General features: G+C 43.6%; 3 protein-coding genes across 3 annotated transcripts; all 3 read left to right on the top strand.

Annotated features, from left to right (window-relative positions):
- Nucleotides 1-38: 38 nt before the first annotated feature.
- LOC101780771 (mannose/glucose-specific lectin) lies at nt 39-1,627 on the top strand. The gene is made up of 4 exons (XM_004979631.2): nt 39-394; nt 535-736; nt 826-1,035; nt 1,130-1,627. The coding sequence occupies exons 1-4, from the start codon at nt 96-98 to the stop codon at nt 1,382-1,384; spliced, it is 966 nt and encodes a 321-aa protein (XP_004979688.1). The 5' UTR covers nt 39-95; the 3' UTR covers nt 1,385-1,627.
- A 10,842-nt stretch (nt 1,628-12,469) lies between these two features.
- Nucleotides 12,470-13,983, top strand: LOC101780371 (jacalin-related lectin 23-like). The gene is made up of 4 exons (XM_022829407.1): nt 12,470-12,826; nt 12,944-13,126; nt 13,218-13,427; nt 13,522-13,983. Exons 1-4 carry the CDS (start codon nt 12,521-12,523, stop codon nt 13,774-13,776), a joined length of 954 nt encoding a protein of 317 aa, XP_022685142.1. The 5' UTR covers nt 12,470-12,520; the 3' UTR covers nt 13,777-13,983.
- A 2,273-nt stretch (nt 13,984-16,256) lies between these two features.
- LOC101779962 (disease resistance protein RPM1) lies at nt 16,257-22,809 on the top strand. The gene is made up of 3 exons (XM_004979629.3): nt 16,257-17,857; nt 19,207-19,803; nt 20,335-22,809. The coding sequence occupies exons 1-3, from the start codon at nt 16,790-16,792 to the stop codon at nt 22,195-22,197; spliced, it is 3,528 nt and encodes a 1,175-aa protein (XP_004979686.1). The 5' UTR covers nt 16,257-16,789; the 3' UTR covers nt 22,198-22,809.
- The last annotated feature ends 183 nt before the right edge of the window (nt 22,810-22,992 follow it).

Here is a 22,992-nt window from a genome sequence, read left to right as displayed (position 1 = left end):
AATTGCCCCCTTCACTACACCCCTATCCACAGCCAACGCACTACACAAGCACCCTAGACATCAAGCATCCCAAAAAAAATCCTGTCAGCGTAGCCATGGCTGCTAACCCTTCCTATTACCAGACTTCTGCGTCTGTTACCTCACCGGTGCAGCACCAGGAGCATCTCTTCCACCTATACGCGTTTCAGCAGTACGGCACTAACGAACATAACATAGTGCCCTCCAAAGGACTTCCCAATCATTTTGGTTGCACGAATGTTACGGACTGGGACATACGTGATGCTCCTGACAACAAGGCAACGGTTGTTGCACGGTTGCAGGGTGTGGGCATCGCTGCCAGGAAAAGCACCGAAAGTTGGTATGGTTCTTTCATCGTGGTGTTCACCGATCAGAGGTTCGTTCATCCTTCATCTCGCTGCATTGAGGTTTTAGTGACACATTTTGTGGTCACAAATTTAATTAAGTTTCAGTACTCTCTTTCTATACGTTTTGCTCTAACATATGTGTCTACTATTTATTACAAACTTGGCTTAGGTTCAAGGGGTCCACACTCAGTGTGCAAGGGCCTCTTGGACCTGCGACTCTTGGGGATGAAGGTGATTGGGCAGTTGTGGGAGGGACCGGAGAATTTGTGTATGCACAAGGTGTTTGCAGCTACAAAAGGATTCAGGCCATTAGTGGAGTGCTCATTAATGAGCTTCGTATTCGTGTTATGTGCCTCACCATCCCAATGCCGGTGAGATATACTCATGTTCATGTTGATCTATAATTCCAACAACATTTGTCAGTTTATCATTTGACGATGTTCTCTCTAAGCTCTAACAGAAGCCCGTCCAAAAGATTGGGCCGTGGGGTGGGAATGGAGGGACACCTTACGAAATCCAAGGTGCAGAGCAACCTCAACGTCTTGAAAGCGTAACAATATACGCTAATAACAATTTCATCCAAACAATTGCATTTTCCTACACTGACCAATCTAGCCAGAAGCGGGCAGTTGGTCCATGGGGTGGTGATGCTGGAAAGTCCAAGCAACCGGTGAGTGGATTTTAAAGGATGCTGTTTTTTGTATCTTAAAGTCTAAATACTTGTATATGGTCATATATTCATGCATCCATACCTTTCCTTACAGCCCATACAGTTTGGTCCTTCAGAGACCGTGAAGGAGATCTATGGGACAACTGGTAATAACTACGACGGAGTCCACACTGTTGTGACATCTCTTACAATTGTAACCAATGTTAACACCTACGGACCATACGGGAAACAAGCTGCGGGCAATACTCCTTTCCGTGTAGCGGCCCCAAACAATCACAGCATTGTGGGATTCTATGGGCGTGTTGGGGATGTTGTCGACCAGATTGGAGCTTATGTGAGCCCTAACTAGTGCAAGCGAGTGCATCTTATAATAAGAATAATAAAGTCTTTATTACTCCGTGTGAGTAATAACAAACAAGACACGGGTTGTCCTCGTCAGACTCCCTTTACTAGTTGTTTTCATCATTGCCATGTTGTAGGCTCCATATGGCCTGAGAAATAAAGTTTCAAGTGTCGATGTTAGCCTTGTATCTTGCATGTGTGCTAATAATGTTTTAAAGGAGTGTTTTGTTGGCCCATGGATGCCTTACAATGGTCATATTGTGTTCTTAATTATATGACACCTCAAGTTCCTCTCCCTTAGAGGATGCAAATTAAGATATCACTCATCTGTCGGATTCCATTGGTGGCCTCAGTCAGCTTCAGCCTCTGGATATCAGACACACCTCCGTAGTCAGATCATCGGGTTGTACATGCCAAGTTCCCTATTCATCCTCCTAGGGGTACCCCTGCCTACCCCTCCTTATATGTCAAATCCCCTATTCAGTTAAAATGTAGGAGTCCTAATAGATTGTAATGGTAAATGGAAAGTTCGAGTAGAACTCTAACTTCTACCTTAGGTTGTCGGATTCCATTGGTGGTCTCAGGCAGCTTCAGCCTCTGGATACCAGACACACCTCCGTAGTCAGATGACCGGGTTGTACATGCCAAGTTCCCTATTCATCCTCCTAGGGGTACCCCTGCCTACCCCTCCTTATATGTCAAATCCCCTGTTCAGTTAAAATGTAGGAGTTCTAATAGATTGTAATGGTAAATGGAAAGTTCTAGTAGAACTCTAACTTCTACCTTAGGTTATCTAGGATTATATTCCCAACGATACGTGTGCCACGTTCTGTCTTACAATCTACTAGAAAGTCGATTGATGGATTGAGTATATTGAGCTAGATTAAAAATTAACCTACGTTAATACAAAGTAACTTGCAACGTGTAGCCCATCACATGATCTGGGTCACTGGGTGATAGGCATGCAACTCGAATCTATTACACATCAACTACATAGTGCTGAAGCACTAGTGTAGACAATAGCGTCATAAGTGGCATGTTAATTAATTATAGGCCATGTGGGATATGCATGGACTTTGCGTGCAACACACATTAGCATTCAACTCTAATGCGTTCAATGGTCTTATTATACTATCCTCCAAATTAACAATAGCACATCTAAAGATACCTATCAATTGTCCAACCCCCAACCAACTGCATCCCTTTCCAAAGCCAACGCACACAAAGCACCCTATACATCAAACGACCGTAAACCCTCACTAGGCCAAAAAAGTTTTGTAGTGGCGGCTAAAACCGGTTTCTGCTGGCGGGTCTGTCACCCGCCAACAACTCACTATCAGCATGGTGTCTGTCCGCCAGTGCCGATGTCCGTCCGCCAGTGCCGGTGCGCCCTATGCTCGCGGGTGCTTATGTAGCCCCAGCAAAGATATTTTTTTAGGAAACAAAAAAATCTAGCTGCAGCCATTCGTGCGGCCGCATCCGTTGCCGCGCTGCAGCACGTTTCACCTTAGGCTGCCATCTCCCGAGCCGCCATGCTCGCGTCATCCTAGGAAGTCTGCATCCCCATGCCGCAGTCGACGCCAGCCATGTCGTCGTCCCACGGCTTCCGGCAGCTGTGCTGCTCACACCATCCGAGGAAGCCCACCGTCCTCCTCCATGCCGCACGGCCAGTTACCTCCACCTATAGTGTCTTCGTGTTGTTGCGCCTGCATGCCCATCCCCTGCATGCCACCCGCACAAGCCGCCGTCCTTGCCGGAGCAGCACCTCGGTTTTATCTAAGGACAAAGCAAGGGGAAAATTGATGAAAAATAAAAGGATCCTAAGCAAATCAACCCTCCCTTGCATGAATTGAACCCGTGGTTCGAAATTCACTACATCACGCGAGGAAGAGGAAACTAACAAAACTAATCGTATTTGCCGTTGAACGTAGCGCCGAGCCTCCATAACTGCACTGCACCTCCACTAGCCGCACCACCGGAGCCATCTCAAACCTGCGCGGGCCAACTATCGCTCCCACGGCTCGGCCGCGCCAGCTGCTGTCGTGCACGCACTGGCCGCTGCTCCCACCGGCCGCTGTTGCCGCAGTCCGCATGCGCCGAGTACCACTCCCACTGGCGCCTATAGGCCGGCCGCCATTATCGCTGCCCGGACGCGCCAGCACCTGGAGAGATAAGGGAGAGAGATGGGAGATGGGAGAACAGCAGTAAAAGAAAGAGATAAAGGGAGCGGCAGAGAGAGGAGGAGATAAGAAGAGGCATGGCTGCTCAAGCGCACCACTTTTTTCACTGCCCATTCTGTTCATGAAAATTTTTTGACCTTCGTGCTGGCGGGTGACAAATCTATATACATTTTTCTTTTTTTAAATTTTTTTAGGCAAGTAAATTAGTTTAAAAGCTATTGAATCTTGTACAACATAATATATATACAGTATTATACATGTAAAAATTATACCATGATATATATGACAATTGTTTTTGCTAAGTTAGTTGACAAGTTTAAAGTGTGACTTGAGTTATATGAAATATTGTTAGTAAAGTATACATTTGTGAATAATGTATAGTCTAATTTTTGTAAAATATATTGAAACTTTTATGTTAAGGTTGTGGGTTCACAAAATGACTCCCTACCAATTTATATAATTTTCACACCATATTTTGATATTATTATAATTTTTTCCACAACAACTTGTAATAGAAGTGATAAATACATTAAGAAACTTGTGAAATTTCAAATGCACTTTCATGATTTGAGCTAAAATGGAACATGTTTCCTTATTGTCATTTTTCTGCAATTTTTGAATCTTACTTGTGAAAAGATTAGTTCAAATATCAATTAATTTCAATAAGCATGGTTATAATAGTTTAAATCTAGAAAATTGCAAATCCCTTCTAAAAATTTTGAAACTCCTATACAACTGCATATACATAGTCTAATACATGTTAAGAATATATTTGGATATGTATGATTAAGTTTTTGGCTAGTTAGAATTTTTTTGCCCTCCCCATTAATACAATTTGAAATGCATTTGCAGTGACGGGTTGTCATGTCACCCGCCAACACAAATGCATTTGCAGTGACGGGTTTTAATGGGCTAGCCACTACACCTTTTGTACTAGTGGGTGGCATTCATACCCGCCAGCACTCAAAAATCAAGGTGCTAATACAGATCGTTTCTGGTGTAATGCTTGTCATCAGCGTGCCATGGCGCTAACCCTTCATATTACCAGACTTCTCCATCTGTTAGGTCACAGGTGCAGCACCAGGAGCATCCTCCACCTATACGCATTTCAGCATATGGGCAATAACGAATATAATATAGTGCCGGGGAAGTCAGGACTTCCCAATCATTTTGGTTGCACAAAATGTTACGGATTGGAACGTACGTGATGCTCCTGACACTGAAGTCGGGATTGTACTTTACTTTAGTGATGCTAGCTAGTAGAAGCGTGGCAACATCAAACACAGAAGCGGCAATACAATTTGCTTTTTTTTTCATACTCCTGTCGTATCAGACAAATAGAGCAAAGCTTGCATTATGCATGCAACTACCACGGGTGGAAAAGTGAGCATTAGTTCCAGTTGGTAAGGGTCATATCTCTCCAATGCCCAATCAGAATTAATTTTTCGAGACAAAAGGGGTTCTTTATTCCCAGATCATTCATCCGGAACTAAAGATCCCCTTTAGTCCTGGTTGGTACACCAACCGAGACTAAAAGGTTTCAAAAAAAAATTAAAAAAAAGTAGCAAACCGTCGCTGGCCCGTCGCTCACCCGCCTCCGCCCCGCCACCGCCCGCCCTCACTTGATGGCTGCCCGCCTCCGCCCGCTGCGCCGCCCACCGCACCGCTTGCCTCCGCCCGCCCGCCCGCCGCTGCTCGACCGCTACCCTGCCCTCGCCCCGCTGTCGCGCCTTACTGCCAGTGAGGGGCAAGCAGAGGGGGAAGGGGAGGGGAGCAGAGGGGGAGGGGGCGGGGGCGGTGCAGAGACGGGGAGGAGGGGAGCGCCGGTGGAGATCTCCACTGATGAGGAGAAGGAGGAGGAGGAGGAGAGGAAAAGAAGCTTGAGAGGAGGATGAGGATGAGATAAGTGGAGAGGAGAGCCTGGGAGAAGCTCCCTCGAGCCGCGCAACGCCCCCTCTTTGCGTCGGTGCCAAATCTTTACAACTCCTCCCGTCGGTGTCCTTTTGGTACCTCATTTTTGACCCGGGGCTATTAATCCCGGTTCCAATATTAACCGGGATAAAATGGGTTGGATGGAAGATAAGTTCTCTACAATCAGTAATACCGCTGGTTGACGATATTGAACCCTGAAAGAATACTATTCGTCTCAAAATAATGATTTTATATCTGGATTGATTACTGCTGTCCGTATGTTGAAATTTTGTCTTCGTATGAGAGGTTGTTATTTTTTTTTTTTTTTGAGTGCAAACCGATTTGTGGCAACTGGCAAGCCAAAATCGTCTTTGCTTTAGCCTTGGCGTTGCAAAGGTACTGAGGTTCGTTTCAAAAACAAAGTAGGTGGGCTTCCCCAGCACATTTTTCGGCCCAGCCCGTCGTGCCTGCACTTCCGCGAGAGACGCTGGTATAAGCTTTGGATTGGCCGGTGGCCCATCGTTTGACTGCTGTCTGCTGCGGCACCACCTGCGGAGGAGGGACGGGGAGCACGATGCGCGGACCCGCGGCACGGTGGTCGCCGAGGACATCGCCCGGCGGTCGGGTGGTGGCCGCCTACGACTCGCCGGTGAGCTTTTTTTTTTCCCCCTCTGAAGATTTAGTGTCTTTTATTTATTATAAGTTCTACTAGCAGATGGTATCCCCAAACATGAATATTGAAGTTTCAGTCCATGAATCCAATAATTATTGCTGCAGATTCCAATTCATGTAGAAATTGTAAGGGGATCTTTCCTTTTTTTCTTAAAAAGAAAGAGATGGTGGAAAGAAATATCCTGGGTTGCAAATCTGCAAGGTGAAGTATCCTTTTAAAGGTGGAATAAGAAATAGACTACTGAGTTGTAGTCGACTAGGAAACGTGTTGTAACAGGGTATAAATAGGTGTCTCGTGAGGTTGGCAATGGGAGATCAAAAGAATCAATACAAACCTACTTTTTCACGCAACTCTACTTTCGAGTCGGTGACTTCACCAAGCTTTTTTTCTTTCTCACGAGTTCGTGCGAGTTGGCAGGACTGCATCAGCTTGACCTCCAGCCAATTTGTAAGTTCCGTGTTTCGAGTAACATCTAAGCTTTGACTTCAGGCGCATCGCTGTCGTCTTGTTTAGACTTATTCACCAGTTATCGATATTTGCTAGAACTATAGGTTTTGCCTATTATTTTAGCTTTTATCACCAGTTATCCAAGTTGAGGCACGAACTATCGGCTATATCAATATGTTACTTATTACCATAGAGCTGATTAGATTTTTGTTTCAAGTGTTGTCTCTGTAGCATTGTTTAGGTTGCTCTAGTAGTCTCCTTTACATTTTCTATGTGATTATCAGCTGCTTTATAGCTGGTCATCCTTACATTCTATCGGCCAATCCGCCGATACGTTCTTTAGAGTAGATCGGAACTCCAGTCGATCGGATCTCTGAAATCTAACACCTGTTCTCCCTTGTCAATCAACAGGTCAGATTGACTAGCACGCCGCGTGAACTGCACCAGGGCGACAACCCGAACATGAGTTAAGCAGATTCTCCCGGATCGTGTGTTCGACGCAAGAGTCGGGCCCGTCGTCCGATTTTCTGCGCCAACAGTTTTCACCGGATCCTCATAATAATTGAGCCTGATAGAAGCCACGTCACTGTCTTTGATTCCTTGAGGAAACCACCGGCGGAGTACCAAGAGATTCAAGATATGCTAAACTTATAATAATTCTGGACCTTTATCTCAATGGAAAAGTTTGTTTCCTAAATTTTCGCCTAACACTGTATCATTCATTATTTTAATCCATAGCGCATGGAGACAATTACTCAAGAAACACAAAGGTGCATTCAAAGAAAAACTTACATATGAAGTTTGCACATTTTGTACATTCTATATCATTAATATTTCATAACTTGTTCCTTTCCCCACTTAAATGTTTTATATAGGAACCCGGGAATGATCTATGTGGCAACTACGTCTGTGAGAACATGCACCGTTTTGTGTCATACAAGGCTAGGTTGAGGGAGCATGAAAAAAGTATGCAAAATAAAACTATTAATAGTTAATTATTTTCTAGCTCCTTATATTTAATTGTTCGTGTAACATTATTCACATATTTCCAAATTACAGATGCATAATATTCAACATAGCATCTTGGAGAAGGAAAGAATAGGGGCAATATGTGAAGGTCTCGTAGGATTTCTGGTGGACGAGGTGATAAATTCACAATAAGAATTTCATTACGATGGATGAAATTAAGACGCACCGAGCAACACCTCGACGGGAAGATCGATCCTAGGAATGTCCGGGAAAATTTTTATGTAAACACTATAGTTTGAATATTTATATATAATACGCTAAGGTTATTGTATAGTGTGCTAATTAAGAATTGTATATATACTAACAATTATACATATAGTAATTGTATAAATATTAGTTTGATTCGTTTAAATACTAGTTTGATTTCATTAAAAAAACTCTCAATTACTAAAGGGGTACATGATGCATGAAATTACAGGCGCCATGCAGGCACCTGCATGGTGCGTGCCTGTAATTTTGCGGATGCACTTTAGTCCCGGTTGGAAAACCAACCGGTACTAAAGGGGCATGTCCTGCGCCTGGCGTGGCAGCCCCTTTAGTCCCGGTTGGTCTTACCAACCGGAATAAAAGGGGGTCTTTAGTCCCGGTTGAGTGACCCGGGACAAAAGACCCCCCCCCCTCCTTTTTGTCTCGATTGCTTTATCCCGGATGATTTTTTGGGAGATTTGCTCTCTACCAACCGAGACTAAAAGTGAGTTCTCCATCAGTGATTAGGCAAGTTTTTTAAAAAAACAGTGACCTTATTTGCATGTACGTGAAGTTTCTTTGACAATCACCAGCATGTCACACCTGATTTTAGAATAAAACCAAGTACTGCCTATATGTATATCAGGATCTAGTTTCATACATATAGTGACATCATTAGTGAATAACAGAGACGGTATCACGTAAAGAAACACAATAAAGACTTATGAAACCATCAGAGATATACAGTTAATCCTGGAAACGGAGGTTCCAAACTTCACAGGCAATCGACTGGGGGCTGTGTACGCCTAGAACTCAGCATCATCTTCATAACAACTTCATAGCAGCTTCTTCTTCTGAGAAATATTGGTTATAGTAAGGGTGAGCACATATCGTACTCAACAAGTGTGAGGAGAATATGAATGCAGGGCTTAAACAAGGAAAGGCTGACTGGTTGACTGCATTAAGCATTTTTAGTTGGTCAAGTTTTATTAGCACCTGATTACTAAGGTATAAGTATATTCCAACCCACAATTAACATTAACATAAACATAAGCCATAAACATATGGCAGAACATAACCATAGCATAAACCATGATTTAAGTCCATCTTCAAGTATATTAATCATGTGAGGGTCCAGGCCGCTCTTGACCGTGAGCACGGCTAATCGATCAGTTTTACACTCTGCAGAGGTTGCACATCTTTACCCACAAGTCGCGTAAAAGTTCAAAGAACTTTGGACCCAACCATGCGATGCTAGCTAGGCATCATACCATACTTCCAAGGTGTGATTGCATAGGGACACTATGAGACCTTTACAAAGATTTGCTAGTAAGTGGTAATCCGCTAAGGTTTCGGTGTCTGGCGCGCATAACCTCCCGAGGGCCGATTATGCAACGACTCAGTCCCCCCCTCTTGCCTCTTCTCGAGTAAGATTACCCCAGACTAAGATTTCTAATTATTCAGCCAAGATCAGAGCCATTTAGTCTTGTGGTAGCACTGTTTTCCTAGGTGGTTCTCCGTGTTCCGATTAAACATAGTGATCTTGTATTAAAGAAACGTATAGCATATGAAAGATAAGTTCATCATATTGTTCATTAGAACCACCATAACCCAAGTATAGCAGCTAAGCATAGCTACCCCCAATAGAAAGATAAACTCAGGTTGATAAGGAATGATCATAAAAACTAAGCAAACCTTAATAGAACAGGATATGCAATAGTGATTAAATAAAGTTATTGGGACAAAAGCACAAGGACACACTTGCCTTTCTCCAATGAAAAGTTACTGGTACTGCTCTTCGGCTCTTGCTCTCTTAAAACTCTTACTCTTCAAAACCTTCGAGCAATGATCCTTCTACTCAAAGCAATCATCAGCACAGACAAACAAACAAGCAAACAAGTACAACTAAGAACAATACACCAAAACAAAAGAAAGGTTTTAAAAGAGTGTACTAAAGGATAGGGCTTAATTCTAGGATCACGCAAACGCAAGAAACTTGAGAACGGAACTATGGTTAGAAAAGATAAACCTATCAGATATTTGAATTATAAAAGAAAAAACAAGAGCTACATGCTTCATTTATTTTAGTTGAGATATAATGTAAAGATATTTCGGAGACACATCCTTAGTTAGAGTTAATTAAATCATATTTAAATTTTCATAAGAAAATATGTCCAATTTTATTTATAAATACTTAAGTACAATTTATGCAAACTAATATTTAATTTAAAAATAAAGTACATCTAAACATCTAAGCCCATAACTTTATGATTCGGGTTCAACTAATCAAATTATAATTTAAAAACACATTTGTATTTATATTAGCCAAATTAACATTTAATTATGAAAATTCGAGATGTAACCTATGTAGCTTTTATTATGAAGGCAAATTGAATAAATATTAATCAAATTTAATTTAATTTCTGAAAAGCCGAGGTATATCTCTAATTGGCTTTTAATTAGAAAAAATTATTTAATTAAGCGTTAATCAAATTAACTTTAGTTTATTTTATGAAAGACCGATATATAACCTAATTGGCTTTTATTTAGAAAAGGATATGAAGTAGACATTACTCAAATTGATGTTTATTATGAAAAGTGGTTTATAACTCTAAGTAGATGTTATTTAGAGAAGAAACGCGTTTATCAAGCATTAATCAATTTAATATCAAATTTATTTTCAAAAACATGCATGAAGGAAAACATTACCACTAACGTGTAATTATGTTGTTATGAATCTAACGCAACTTGAACGGATCAAAATGGAGCTAAAACGTAGAATCTATGGGTTAACCAATGTTGCAAGGGCCTAAACGTAATTAATCGTATACCTTAGGGGTTAGCAAGGAAGATTGGCAAGGCACAAGGAATAGTGCTCGTGAAAAGGTTAAAGGATAGGGTTAGATTTGCAAAACTGCAGGGGCTGGACTGGATCTAGGGAATCTAATAGATCCAGGGGGTTGACTGCAAGTTTGCCAAGATACAAAGAAAAGAGGAAAAACTACAGGGTTCTCCAGGGGCTAAACCGCAAACTGCCGTCTTCTTCAACCTCTCGATCGGATCAGGCCAATTCACTCGGCTGACCAAAATCGCCGACGTCAGGCTGGTCGGGGTTCCCCGTGGCAGCATGCAGGCTACGCAGGCGGCGTAAGGAGGTGGAGGTGGTGCAGGGGGAGGTGCTCACCGAGGTTGAAGACATGGAACCGGCTGGAATCGGGCGGACAGAAGCTGGCGGCGGCCGGCTCAGACTCCTCCGCGGCGGCGGCGCTCCAATGGATGGTCGGTGTCGGGGACAGGTGAAATGGGCGTGGCTCAGTCTTTCGAAGCTTGTGGCAGCATCGGCTTGCTCTAGCAGCGCTTCGACGCGGCGAATCGAGTGGAAAACCGGCGGCGGCCATGGCGCTCAACTCTGCGTAGCTCGCGAAGGCAGCGCTAGATGAGGCGAGCATCAGGAGGGCATTGGCTTAAGGAGCAGTAGGGGCCGCAAGGCTCGACCTCGCCCTTTATAGGCACATGGAACCGCGCCCAGCATGGCACGCACGCCAACAAAATTGGCGGCGGTGATGCACGACCGAGTCCCGATCGAGGGCAGTTCGGCAGCAGCTGCTGGGCCCGGATGGGCTAGGTGGGCCTGCGGCATGGCTGATTGGAGTGGGTTGGGCCCACGGGCTTGGCCCGGTAGGATTGGATAGGTTAGATTATTTTCAGAAATGATTTCTCGTGAAAGGAAAAACCCAAAAAAATCGAGATAATTCCATAGAGTCACGAAAAATACTCTAAAAATTTCAAAAATTCCAGGAAAATTCATAGAAATAGTTTGGGACACGAGGAGTCCAAATAAAATACTTAGAACTCATGAAAATAATTCTAGAACCATCCAAAAAAAATTGGATTTAGCTCTAGGAGAAAGAGAATAAATTCCATAAAAAACTAGAAAATTCTCGGAAGGGTCTGGACATCGCCTAAACGCATTTTTGAAACTTTTTTAGACGTATTTTTGAAACTTTTTGCACTCAAAAAATATCAAGATGCATTGGCATGAATGTAAGACACAGAACAACCTTATTTAATTTTAGAAAAATAAACAATTATTTTTCCTATACTAAATTTCATGTAAAGAAAAATAAATGTTGAAAAAAATTTAAAATCTATGAGAAAATCATTGTTTAATTAATCATTTTATTCACCTCCTAAAATTTGAAAATTTCAGGATGTGACAGCGCAGTACATATGCTTCAGCATTTCACCAAATTGAAGTTTCTTGCTTATCAACAGCGTACAGTAATGTTTCTCATCTTCCGACGGCCAGTAAAGCAGCCGCAGCATTTATTTCACCCTCTTGATGTTTCTCATCTACCAAACGGTTGAGCAGCTGAGCTAACCCGCTGCCTCATTCATGCGCTACCAGCACCTCAATTTTTTTTAAAAAATAATGAATGCCATGCAGTCGGCATTTTAATATTTTAATGAGCATTTTAATATTTTATGTGCAGTTGGCATGCAGAGACGTATCATAAGTGTAGGCCATGTGAGGTATGCATGGACTCAGCCTGCAACACACATTAACGCATAATCTATTGCAATAAAAAGGGTCACACCCCTTTCCACAGACGCCTATAAATTGCCCCCCCTTCACTACACCCCTTTCCACAGCCAACGCACTACACAAAGCACCCTAGACATCAAGCATCCCAAAAAAAATCCTGTCAGCATTGCCATGGCTGCTAACCCTTCCTATTACCAGACTTCTGCGTCTGTTACCTCACCGGTGCAGCACCAGGAGCATCTCTTCCACCTATACGCGTTTCAGCAGCACGGCACTAACGAACATACCATAGTACTGCCCTCCAAAGGACTTCCCAATCATTTTGGTTGCACGAATGTTACGGACTGGGACATACGTGATGCTCCTGACAACAAGGCAACGGTTGTTGCACGGTTGCAGGGTGTGGGCATCGCCGCCAGGAAAAGCACCGAAAGTTGGTATGGTTCTTTCATCGTGGTGTTCACCGATCAGAGGTTCGTTCATCGATTTTAGTAACACATTTTGTTGGTCACACATTTGATTAAGTTTCAGTAATCTATGTCTATATGCTTTGCTCTAACATATGTGTCTGCTATATTTACAAACTTGGCATAGGTTCAAACTTGGCTTCTTGGACCTGGGACTCTTGGGGATGAAGGTGATTGGGCAGTTGTGGGAGGGACCGGAGAGTTTGTGTATGCACAAGGTGTTTGCAGCTACAAAAGGATTCAGACCATTAGTGGAGTGCTCATTAATGAACTTCGTATTCGTGTTATGTGCCTCACCATCCCAATGCCGGTGAGATATATACTCATGTTCATGTTGATCTATAATTCCAACAACATTTGTGAGTTTATCATTTGACGATGTCCTCTCTAAGCTCTAACAGAAGCCCGTCCAAAAGATTGGGCCGTGGGGTGGGAATGGAGGGAGACCTTATGAAATCCAAGGTGCAGAGCAACCTCAACGTCTTGAAAGCGTAACAATATACGCTAATAACAATTTCATCCAAACAATTGCATTTTCCTACACTGACCAATCTGGCCAGAAGCGGGCAGTTGGTCCATGGGGTGGTGATGCTGGAAAGTCCAAGCAACCGGTGAGTGGATTTTAAAGGATGCTGTTTTTTGTATCTTAAAGTCTAAATACTTGTATATGGTCATATATTCATGCATTCATACCTTTCCTTACAGCCCATACAGTTTGGTCCTTCAGAGACCGTGAAGGAGATCTATGGGACAACTGGTAATAACTACGACGGAGTCCACACTGTTGTGACGTCTCTTACAATTGTAACCAATGTTAACACCTACGGACCATACGGGAAACAAGCTGCGGGCAATACTCCTTTCCGTGTAGCGGCCCCGAACAATCACAGCATTGTGGGATTCTATGGGCGTGTTGGGGATGTTGTCGACCAGATTGGAGCTTATGTGAGCCCTAACTAGTGCAAGCGAGTGCATCTTATAATAAGAATAATAAAGTCCTTATTACTCCGTGTGAGTAATAACAAACAATACACGGGTTGTCCTCATCAGACTCCCTTTACTAGTTGTTTTCATCATTGCCATGTTGTAGGCTCCATATGGCCTGAGAAATAAAGTTTCAAGTGTCGATGTTAGCCTTGTATCTTGCATATATGCTAATAATGTTTTAAAGGAGTGTTTTGTTGGCCCATGGATGCCTTACAATGGTCATATTGTGTTCTTAATTATATGACCTCAAGTTCCTCTCCCTTAGAGGATGCAAATTAAGATATCACTCATCTGTTGGATTCCATTGGTGGCCTCAGGCAGCTTCAGCCTCTGGATATCAGACACACCTCCATAGTCAGATGACCGGATTGTACATGCCAAGTTCCCTATTCGTCCTCCTAGGAGTACCCTGCCTACCCCCTCCTTATATGTCAAATCCCCTATTCAGTTAAAATGTAGGAGTCCTAATAGATTATAATAGTAAATGGAAAGTTCCAATTGAACTCTAACTCCTACCTTCTTAGGTTATCTAGGATTATATTCCCAACGATACGTGTGCCACGTTCTGTCTTACAATCTACTAGAAAGTCGATTGATGGATTGAGCTAGATTAAAAATTAACCTACGTTAATACAAAGTAACTTGCAACGTGTAGCCCATGTGATGATCTGGGTCACTGGGTGATAGGCATGCAACTCGAATCTATTACACATCAACTACATAGTGTTGAAGCACTAGTGTAGACAATAGCGTCATAAGTAGCTTGTTAATTAATTATAGGCCATGTGGGATATGCATGTTCTTTGCGTGCAACACACATTAGCATTCATGTCTAATGCGTTCAATGGTCTTATTATACTATCCTCCAAATTAACAATAGCATATCCAAAGATACCTATCAATTGCCCACCCCCAACCAACTACATCCCTTTCCAAAGTCAACACACACAAAGCACCCTATTCATCATACGACCCGTAAACCCTCATTAGGCCAAAAAAGTTTTGTAGTGGCGGCTAAAACCGGTTTCTGCTGGCGGGTCTGTCACCCGCCAGCAACTCATTGTCAGCATGGTGTCCGTCCGGCAGCGCAAGTGCGTCCTATGCTCGCGGGTGCTTATGTAGCCCGCCAGCAAAAATATTTTTTTAGAAAACAAAAAAATCTAGCTGCAGCCATTCGTGCGGCCACATTTGTTACCGCGCCGCAGCGCGTGTCACCTCAAGCTGCCATCCCGCGAGCCCCCGTGCTGGTGTCGTCCTAGGAAGTCTGCATCCCCACGCCGCAGTCGACGCCAGCCATGTCGTCGTCCCGCAGCTTCTGGCAACTGTGCTGCTCACACCATCCGAGGAAGCCCACCGTCCTCCTCCATGCCGCACGGCCAGTTACCTCCACCTATAGCATCTTCGTGCGTCTTCGTGCTGTTGCGCCTCCATGCCCATCCCCTGCATGCCGCCCGCACAAGCAGCCGTCCTTGCCAAAGCAGCACCTCGGTTTTATCTAAGGACAAAGCAAGGGGAAAATTGATGAACAATAAAAGGATCCTAAGCAAATCAACCCTCCCTTGCATGAATTGAACCCGTGGATCTAAATTCACTACATCACGCGAGGAAGAGGAAACTAACAAAACTAATGGTACTTGCCGTTGAACGTAGCGCCGAGCCTCCGTTGCTGCGCTGCGCCTCCACTAGCCGCACCACCGTAGCCGTCTCAAACCTGCGCGGGCCAACCGCCGCTCCCACGGCTCGGCCGCTGCTCCCACCGGCCGCCGTTGCCGCGGTCCGCATGCGCCGTCTCAAAATAATGGTTTTATATCTGGATTGATTACTGCTGTCCGTATGTTGAAATTTTGTCTTCGTATGAGAGGTTGTTATTTTGTGCAAACCGATTTGTGGCAACTGGCAAGCCAAAATCGTCTTTGCTTTAGCCTTGGCGTTGCAAAGGTACTGAGGTTCGTTTCAAAAACAAAGTAGGTGGGCTTCCCCAGCACATTTTTCGGCCCAGCCCGTCGTGCCTGCACTTCGGCGAGAGACGCTGGTATAAGCTTTGGATTCGCCGGCGGCCCATCGTTTGACTGCTGTCTGCTGCGGCGCGGCCGGTGGATTCGCCACCTGCGGAGGAGGGACGGGGAGCACGATGCGCGGACCCGCGGCACGGTGGTCGCCGAGGACATCGCCCGGAGGTCGGGTGGTGGCCGCCTACGACTCGCCGGTGAGCTTTTTTTTTTCCCCTCTGAAGATTTAGTGTCTTTTATTTATTATAAGCTCTACTAGTAGATGGTATCCCCAAACATGAATATTGAAGTTTCAGTCCATGAATCCAATAATTATTGCTGCAGATTCCAATTCATGTAGAAATTGTAAGGGGATCTTTCCTTTTTTTTCCTTAAAAAGAAAGAGATGGTGGAAAGAAAAATCCTGGGTTGCAAATCTGCAAGGTGAAGTATGCTTTAAAGGTGGAATATTAATTGGGGTACCATATGTGTTACAAAAGGATTCCTCTGTAGAGCACTGCATTTGGCTTACACACACAGCATTGTATGATCAGGACAGCCACTGATGTAGCGTATGCCTGAAGATGGGAATCTATTTGAGGAAGAGCACAGTAGTAAAAAGAGGGGAAGCAGGAGGAATTTGTGCTCATAATATGGGCAGCAGCACCATGAGAAACACCATGTGATTCCCACTCCTCCAAAAGCAAAATGTTCTTTGCCTCCATATATGCTCCTCGTTGGCTGGTTCTGTGAATTTTTCTTGGACCCTAGTTAGGTGTGATTCGTCCTGTGTTCAACTTTGTCAGAAAGATTATATTCTTTGCTTTGGCATCCATATATGCTTGTCTCTGGCTGGTTCTGCGAAATTTCGCAAAGATGGGTATCCTTGGTCCTGTGCACCTTCAAGTAGTCCTAGCATTAGCGGCAAGCATCACTTGCTAACTTCTGCTTCCACAACACAACGAGCTTAGCTAAGAAGAAGAAGAGTCCGAGAGGCAATGGCAGACCTCGTGCTTGGGTTGGCCAAGTCTGCGGTGGAGGGCACTCTAACCTTGGCCAACACAGCAATTGAGAAGGAAAAGCTGCTACAAAAGAGTGTCAAGTGTGACCTGATGCTTATCTCAGACGAGTTCGAGATGATGCACTCCTTCCTCACTGCTGCCAGAGAGCACATAAAAAATGATATGGCAAGGACTTTGGTGAGGCAGGTTCGCAACATGGCCTTAGATGTGGAGGACTGCATTGAGTCGGCCGTCCACTTGGACAAGAAGTCAAGCTGGTGGCGTCGCTTGCTCCCATCCTGCATGCCGCCAGCAGCACAAGCAGCAGCCTTGGATGATGCTGTCCATGATATAGAGCTGCTCAAGGCCAGGGTTGAGGCTATGGGTGAGAGGAACAGGCGCTACAGCCACATCGGTGACTCCAGCTCAAAGCCCTCCGGGCAGATGCATCAGGAAGCTGTGACCAATGCAACAGCACTGGATGTCCTCGTCGTGGCGAGGGATTCCATGGATGAGAGTGATCGGTTAGATCTTCTCAAGTCAATCAGCAAGAATTTTGATGAGCTTCAGCTTCAAGTGATGTCCGTGTGGGGATCAGCAAGTAATGTCGGGATGGCATCCCTCATCAAGGAGGCCTACGATAAGCCAGAAATCAGCAAAAACTTCACACGACGTGCCTGGGTCAAACTGATTCATCCCTTCAATTCCCATGAGTTCATCCGAAGCTTGCTGATTCAATTCTATACAAACTGTTGTCCACAACAAGGAGGCACTGTAGGTGTCCTGAAGCCTATGGAGGTGATTGAGGCGAGAAAAAATGGACTAATCAAGGAATTCATGGAGCAATTGAACAATCAGAGGTACCTAGTTGTTCTCGAAGACATGTCTACAATGGATGACTGGGACACCATCAGGGCGTATCTACCTGACAACAGAAAAGGAAGTTGCATTATTGTGCTCACACAGCAGCTTGAGATTGCAAGTTTCTGCATTGGACATTCATCCTGTGTATCAGAGCTGAAGCGGTTCTCAGATGATCATTCTGTTTGTGTGTTTCTCAAGGAGGTAAGCATGGAACAGCATTATTACACTTAGGGAAATATTCGCTCCCTTTATTCTCTGTGATTTTGGGGGTCAACAATACACACATTTGATCATTATATATTTTGGAAATTGCATTAGCAAAATTTACTAATAGTATAGTGATAAGAAAGTATTTGCATGTCAGCTCTACTGTGCTTTTCAAAAATTTTGTCCATATCTAAATACATTGATATACGTTATAGGTTCAAGTTTTAGATAAGTGAGGATGACAAAAGAATGGTACAGATCATAGTCTATGTACTTAACAAGCCACTAGTCATTATTTATCCTGTTATCTATTTTTTAGGCGTTTTCAAACAAAGGACACGCAAGAATAAGAAAACATGATTGGAGCGCCATAACCTTGAAAATTACTTAAGAACACAGGAAATTTCAAATAAACATATGGTTACCTCATAGGGATAAAGAAATCCAAGACACAATGAAAACATGAGGTTGGACCTTGTGTGGTAAAGAGAGCTCAAGGTGTCATGACTCATGAGCTACTCAAGCTTTCCTCCCTGTTGATCCAATTCAGACAGGGCTCATCCTCCAAGCATCCCCAGCTTGAACCCAAGCTCATGCTCAAAAAATGCGCTTGCTTAAGATTCAGTTACCATCCACATATTTACCTCCCAAATTTTGGATCAGGGATTTTACTTGAGCTTTGGCTGACCTTTAATACAAATCTTCTGCTTAGTGTGTGTGGTGTTCTGGTGTGTCTTGTCATGTGTGCGCGTCGTGTTGTTGTTGAGTTTGTGTGTGTTGTTTTTTTTTTACTTTATATCATTTGTTTCTTGAGTGAAATGGCATGCACCTCTCCTGCATGTTCGGAGAAAAAATACAAAAAAAATCTTGAATGTAGTTTTTTTAAGCTGGACTTGAGCTCAACGCAAGCTTAGGACAAGCTTTTATATGCGTTATGTTGGGCTGTAAACACAGCAGAGCTTAGCTGCTGCCTGTGATTGAGGATGGGACAGGCTCAAGCCACCTCAAGCTAAGCTAAAAATTTGGCTCAGGCATAACTCAACTAGGCTCGAGGGTTCTTGAGAAACTTTGAGGACTAGACTTAGGGGCTACTTGGGCATGGCTTGATCGAGTTCTAAATGAGCTGATTGTGTCTGCGTCTGCAATGCGTCTGTACTGTGTTTCACAAAAAAAAAAAGGTTGGCAGTAGGACATTAAGGAAACAAATGAAAGATGTATCCGTTCCCTTTACAATACTAGGAACATGGAGAATTTCCCTTTCACTTCCTTCTAAGCATGTTGCCTTTCATTAAAATGGCATCTTTGAGAGGCAACCACTTAAAACATTTCCTTCTTTCTTGCAGGATCGTGGTCAAGATGTGCTGACAACCAAAGAGAAAGCTGCACGCATTTGGTTAGACAAATTTCAACGTGTACGTGTTGGCCGTGAGATCGATTTAAGTGAACTTCATGTGGCAGTTCATGCTGCCAATAGAGAGGTGATCTTTGTGTGGGGGATTGCTGGTGTTGGTAAATCTTCTATTGTCAGACATGTATACTTCTCAGAAGTGCTTGAACACAAATGCAGTAATTTTGAAAGGTTTGGCTGGGTGAATGTATCCCATCCAATAAACTTAAGGGAATTAACGCGGAGCTTGCTTTTGGATTTACATTCTGAGTCTCTACAACACTGCAGCATGTTGAGAATCAAAGATCCGATTCAAGAGTGCCGTGATCTTCTACATGAACATAGGTGCCTCATTGTTATTGATGACATCCAATCTGTGGAAGAATGGGACTTGATAAAAGCTGCCTTGGCACTTAGGGCCACTGAAAGCTCTCTTAAGAGCCGTATCATTGTCATTACAAATGAAGAAAGTGTTGCCACATCTTGTGCAACAATGAATTGGAATGTCAGAGGCCTGGAATTTGATGAAATCCTTGATCTCTTTAAAAAGAAGGTGTGTTTACTCAACTTCATAAGAAGTATTCAACAGCTCTAATCATGCAACGTTTATATTTTGAAATATTAAATTGCCATATATGAAACATAATTCAAAATATCAGAGATTTTCTGAACATCCATCAATCTGAAAGTAAACAAAATATATATACTTTTGTTATCCTGACATCACAAATATTATTGCAAGTTGGAAAAAAAATCAAGGATACGCAAAAGAGTTGTGTTCTCATTGTGAATATAAATATTATAATAATGAAACTTTTTTTCTGTATGATGGTTCTCATGCTTGTTATTGATAGACTTCACATGTTGTAGATGATCTCTTAGTGCAATAAAATAAGATGAATATTGAACCTTGCATCCGTGAACAATGGACAGTTCATACAAATTTGGAGCACCATAAAAGAATCTTTTAACCCATGCATGTGGTCACCATATATTTTGAAATTAAAACATCCAAAAATCAATATTTGTTGTTTAGGCTAACACAACATTTTTAATCTTAGTCCTTCAATTTTTTGAGAAACAGGTATCTGAGAAGACTGGTTCCTCTGACGTGAGCATGGAAGTGATTGAGCAAGCAAAACTTATCTTACATAAGTGTGGTGGATTTCCCAGAGTGATAGTTTCTATAGCTGAATTCGTGTCCACCCAACTAAAAGAAAACAGACTGAACTTAGAAGGCTGGCGGATGCTGAATCATAACTTTATGCTTGAGTTGGAGACCAACCGGGCATTTGGTAGTTTGCAGGGTCTATTTTCCTGGGTGCATTCCTACTTCCTTACCTGCCCAGATTACCTAAAGCCATGTATCTTCTATCTATCAATATTCCCTATAAACCACAACATCCAGCGGATGCGTTTGGTGAGGCGCTGGATCGCAGAGGGCTACTGCAGGGACAACAAACAAAGTACTGCACTGGAGTCTGCAGAGGAATTCTTTACCAAGCTTGTCAAATTGTGTATGATCCGGATGCTAGGATCAGCAATTTTGATCTCCTCCTTCGGCATGCCCCTCTGCCAAGCCAATGGTTTCTTCCATGAATACATCATCTCACGTTCAATGGAAGAGAACCTTGTATTTACTCTGGAGGGGAGTTGCAGCATGAATTCACAACGCACAGGACGGCACCTTGCCATAGGGAGCACCTGGGACAGAGACATAAATGTGTTTAAAAGCATTGATTTCTCACGTCTACGGTCTTTGACAGTCTTTGGGGAATGGAGGTCATTCTTCATCTCTGACAAGATGAGGCTTCTAAGGGTGCTAGATCTGGAGGATGCATCAGGTGTTATGGAGACAGACATTGATCAGATGGTCAAGTTGCTGCCCCGCCTCAAGTTTCTCTCACTGAAAGGATGCAGCCATATTTCTTGCTTGCCGGATTCCCTGGGTGACCTGCAACAGCTCCAGACTCTGGATATCAGGGACACATTCATAATCATGCTACCAAAGAGCATTATAAAGTTACAAAAGCTGCAGTTTATTCGTGCTGGTGCCACCATACAATTGGATGACGACACCGGAATGAATAATATTCTACCGCAATCAGCAGGAAGCACATCATTAACAATGCCATCAACAAGAAGACCACACGATACTCCGGTGTCCTGGTTTACAGGCTCCCGCAATTGCTGTGTCAAGGTGCCTGGAGGGATTGGGAGACTGACGGCCTTAAACTCTCTGGGTGTCATCGACGTCAGTGTTGAAAGGGGGGAGGGTATTATGAAAGAACTCAGGAACCTTACCCTATTGCGGGATCTTGGAGTGTCTGGCATTAACCGGAACAACAGCCATAAGTTTTTTGGTGCCATCTCAGGTCACAGGCATTTGGAGTTCCTGTCAGTGAAGTTTGACAATGACAATCTTGGTTGCATGGATGGCATTGCCAAACCTCCGGTGAACCTACGTTGCCTTAAGTTTTATGGGCTTGTAGGAAAGCTGCCGGTATGGATGATGCATCTTCAAAGTCTCGCAAGAGTGAATTTACATATGACAATGTTACCTCAAGAGGAATTGGATGCTATTGAGAATATACCGAACCTAAGAATTCTCTGCCTGTTCCTCAAGGAGTTTCAAGATGGTAAGCTCCAGTTTGGCAGACATTTCTGTCAACTCCATGCCCTTGAAATTGCCTGCAACTCCAGGCTACAGTCTGTGACATTTGACTCCGGCGCGATGCAAAATCTTGAGGTGCTGAATATTCGCTGCTCTAGTGTGTCCTCCACGGTGTTTTCTCACTTTTCTGGGCTAGAGCAGTTGCGTGAGCTCAAGGAAGTCTGGCTTTGGGGATCCTATGATGTCGCACTGAAACAACACCTTCAGCACCAGCTTGACCGGCATCCCAAGCAAATCAAACCTGTTTTGAGGGAGGAACCACGTTTGTCTTGATGGGTTACGGAGCTCGTGATTGTCATCGGAGGGCTCATCACCTCTTTATCTCCTCGTGATTGTCATCGTTTCAGGCACATTTGCAGGCCAACACAACATGTGCTGTTACCTTCCTTTTTATCTACTGTTGCCCTTTCCAGTCTTTTCTCAATTGGGCTAGCTGCACTGGATCGACCTGGTTCTGCGTGTGATGACTGATGACTGGTTGCTGATCATCCTGGTGGTTGCGTTGAGGTAACAGGAGAGATCAGGGAAACGGAGGACTTACACCGATCGGCATCAGTGTTGCAAGGGGAATGCTATTCTGACAAGAGTTCAAGAATCTTGCATTGTGGAATCCTTGTCGTCAGTGTGGCTCGACAAGGACAATCAAGATGGCGGCTTGGAAGGCATCTCTGCACCTCCAGAAAATCCAAAGGAGCCTGAAGTCGTATTGGCTGATAGGCAAGTTTGCAGTACAGACAGACAGTATATGTACTGCCCTGTCCATTAGTACTTCTGACAAAAACCTAACTAGGATTACAAATGCATACTCTGATACTCTGTCTGTACATATCTGTCTTTTAATACATTTGTATTATATACACACTGAGTACATATCTTTCTTTTAAATTAACTGACAAACTGACACTCTGAAGGCCATCGAGTAATCAGTTAAGGTTGCTTACGATTACTGACAAACTGAATGATGTATCACGCCAGAACCAAAGTTTGGAACTCTGCCCGAAGAGGAGAGAGTTGTGTGAACTCCACGTTCTGAAATTTGAAACACTGAAGCACGGTGGCTGGGCCTCC

This window comes from Setaria italica, chromosome VIII, assembly GCF_000263155.2.
Source record: "Setaria italica strain Yugu1 chromosome VIII, Setaria_italica_v2.0, whole genome shotgun sequence".
NCBI lineage: Eukaryota > Viridiplantae > Streptophyta > Magnoliopsida > Poales > Poaceae > Setaria > Setaria italica.
This window is presented reverse-complemented; position numbering and strand designations above follow the sequence as displayed.

What these genes read in the sequence shown, in the direction of transcription:
- LOC101780771 (XM_004979631.2), top strand. Translation starts at nt 96, where the DNA reads ATGGCTGCTAACCCTTCCTATTACCAGACTTCTGCGTCTGTTACCTCA. An exon ending in GTGGTGTTCACCGATCAGAG is followed by an intron (nt 395 to 534) that starts GTTCGTTCATCC and finishes AACTTGGCTTAG; the next exon opens with GTTCAAGGGGTCCACACTCA. An exon ending in CTGGAAAGTCCAAGCAACCG is followed by an intron (nt 1,036 to 1,129) that starts GTGAGTGGATTT and finishes CTTTCCTTACAG; the next exon opens with CCCATACAGTTTGGTCCTTC.
- LOC101780371 (XM_022829407.1), top strand. Translation starts at nt 12,521, where the DNA reads ATGGCTGCTAACCCTTCCTATTACCAGACTTCTGCGTCTGTTACCTCA. An exon ending in GCCTCACCATCCCAATGCCG is followed by an intron (nt 13,127 to 13,217) that starts GTGAGATATATA and finishes AAGCTCTAACAG; the next exon opens with AAGCCCGTCCAAAAGATTGG. An exon ending in CTGGAAAGTCCAAGCAACCG is followed by an intron (nt 13,428 to 13,521) that starts GTGAGTGGATTT and finishes CTTTCCTTACAG; the next exon opens with CCCATACAGTTTGGTCCTTC.
- LOC101779962 (XM_004979629.3), top strand. Translation starts at nt 16,790, where the DNA reads ATGGCAGACCTCGTGCTTGGGTTGGCCAAGTCTGCGGTGGAGGGCACT. An exon ending in TTTGTGTGTTTCTCAAGGAG is followed by an intron (nt 17,858 to 19,206) that starts GTAAGCATGGAA and finishes TCTTTCTTGCAG; the next exon opens with GATCGTGGTCAAGATGTGCT. An exon ending in TTGATCTCTTTAAAAAGAAG is followed by an intron (nt 19,804 to 20,334) that starts GTGTGTTTACTC and finishes TTTGAGAAACAG; the next exon opens with GTATCTGAGAAGACTGGTTC.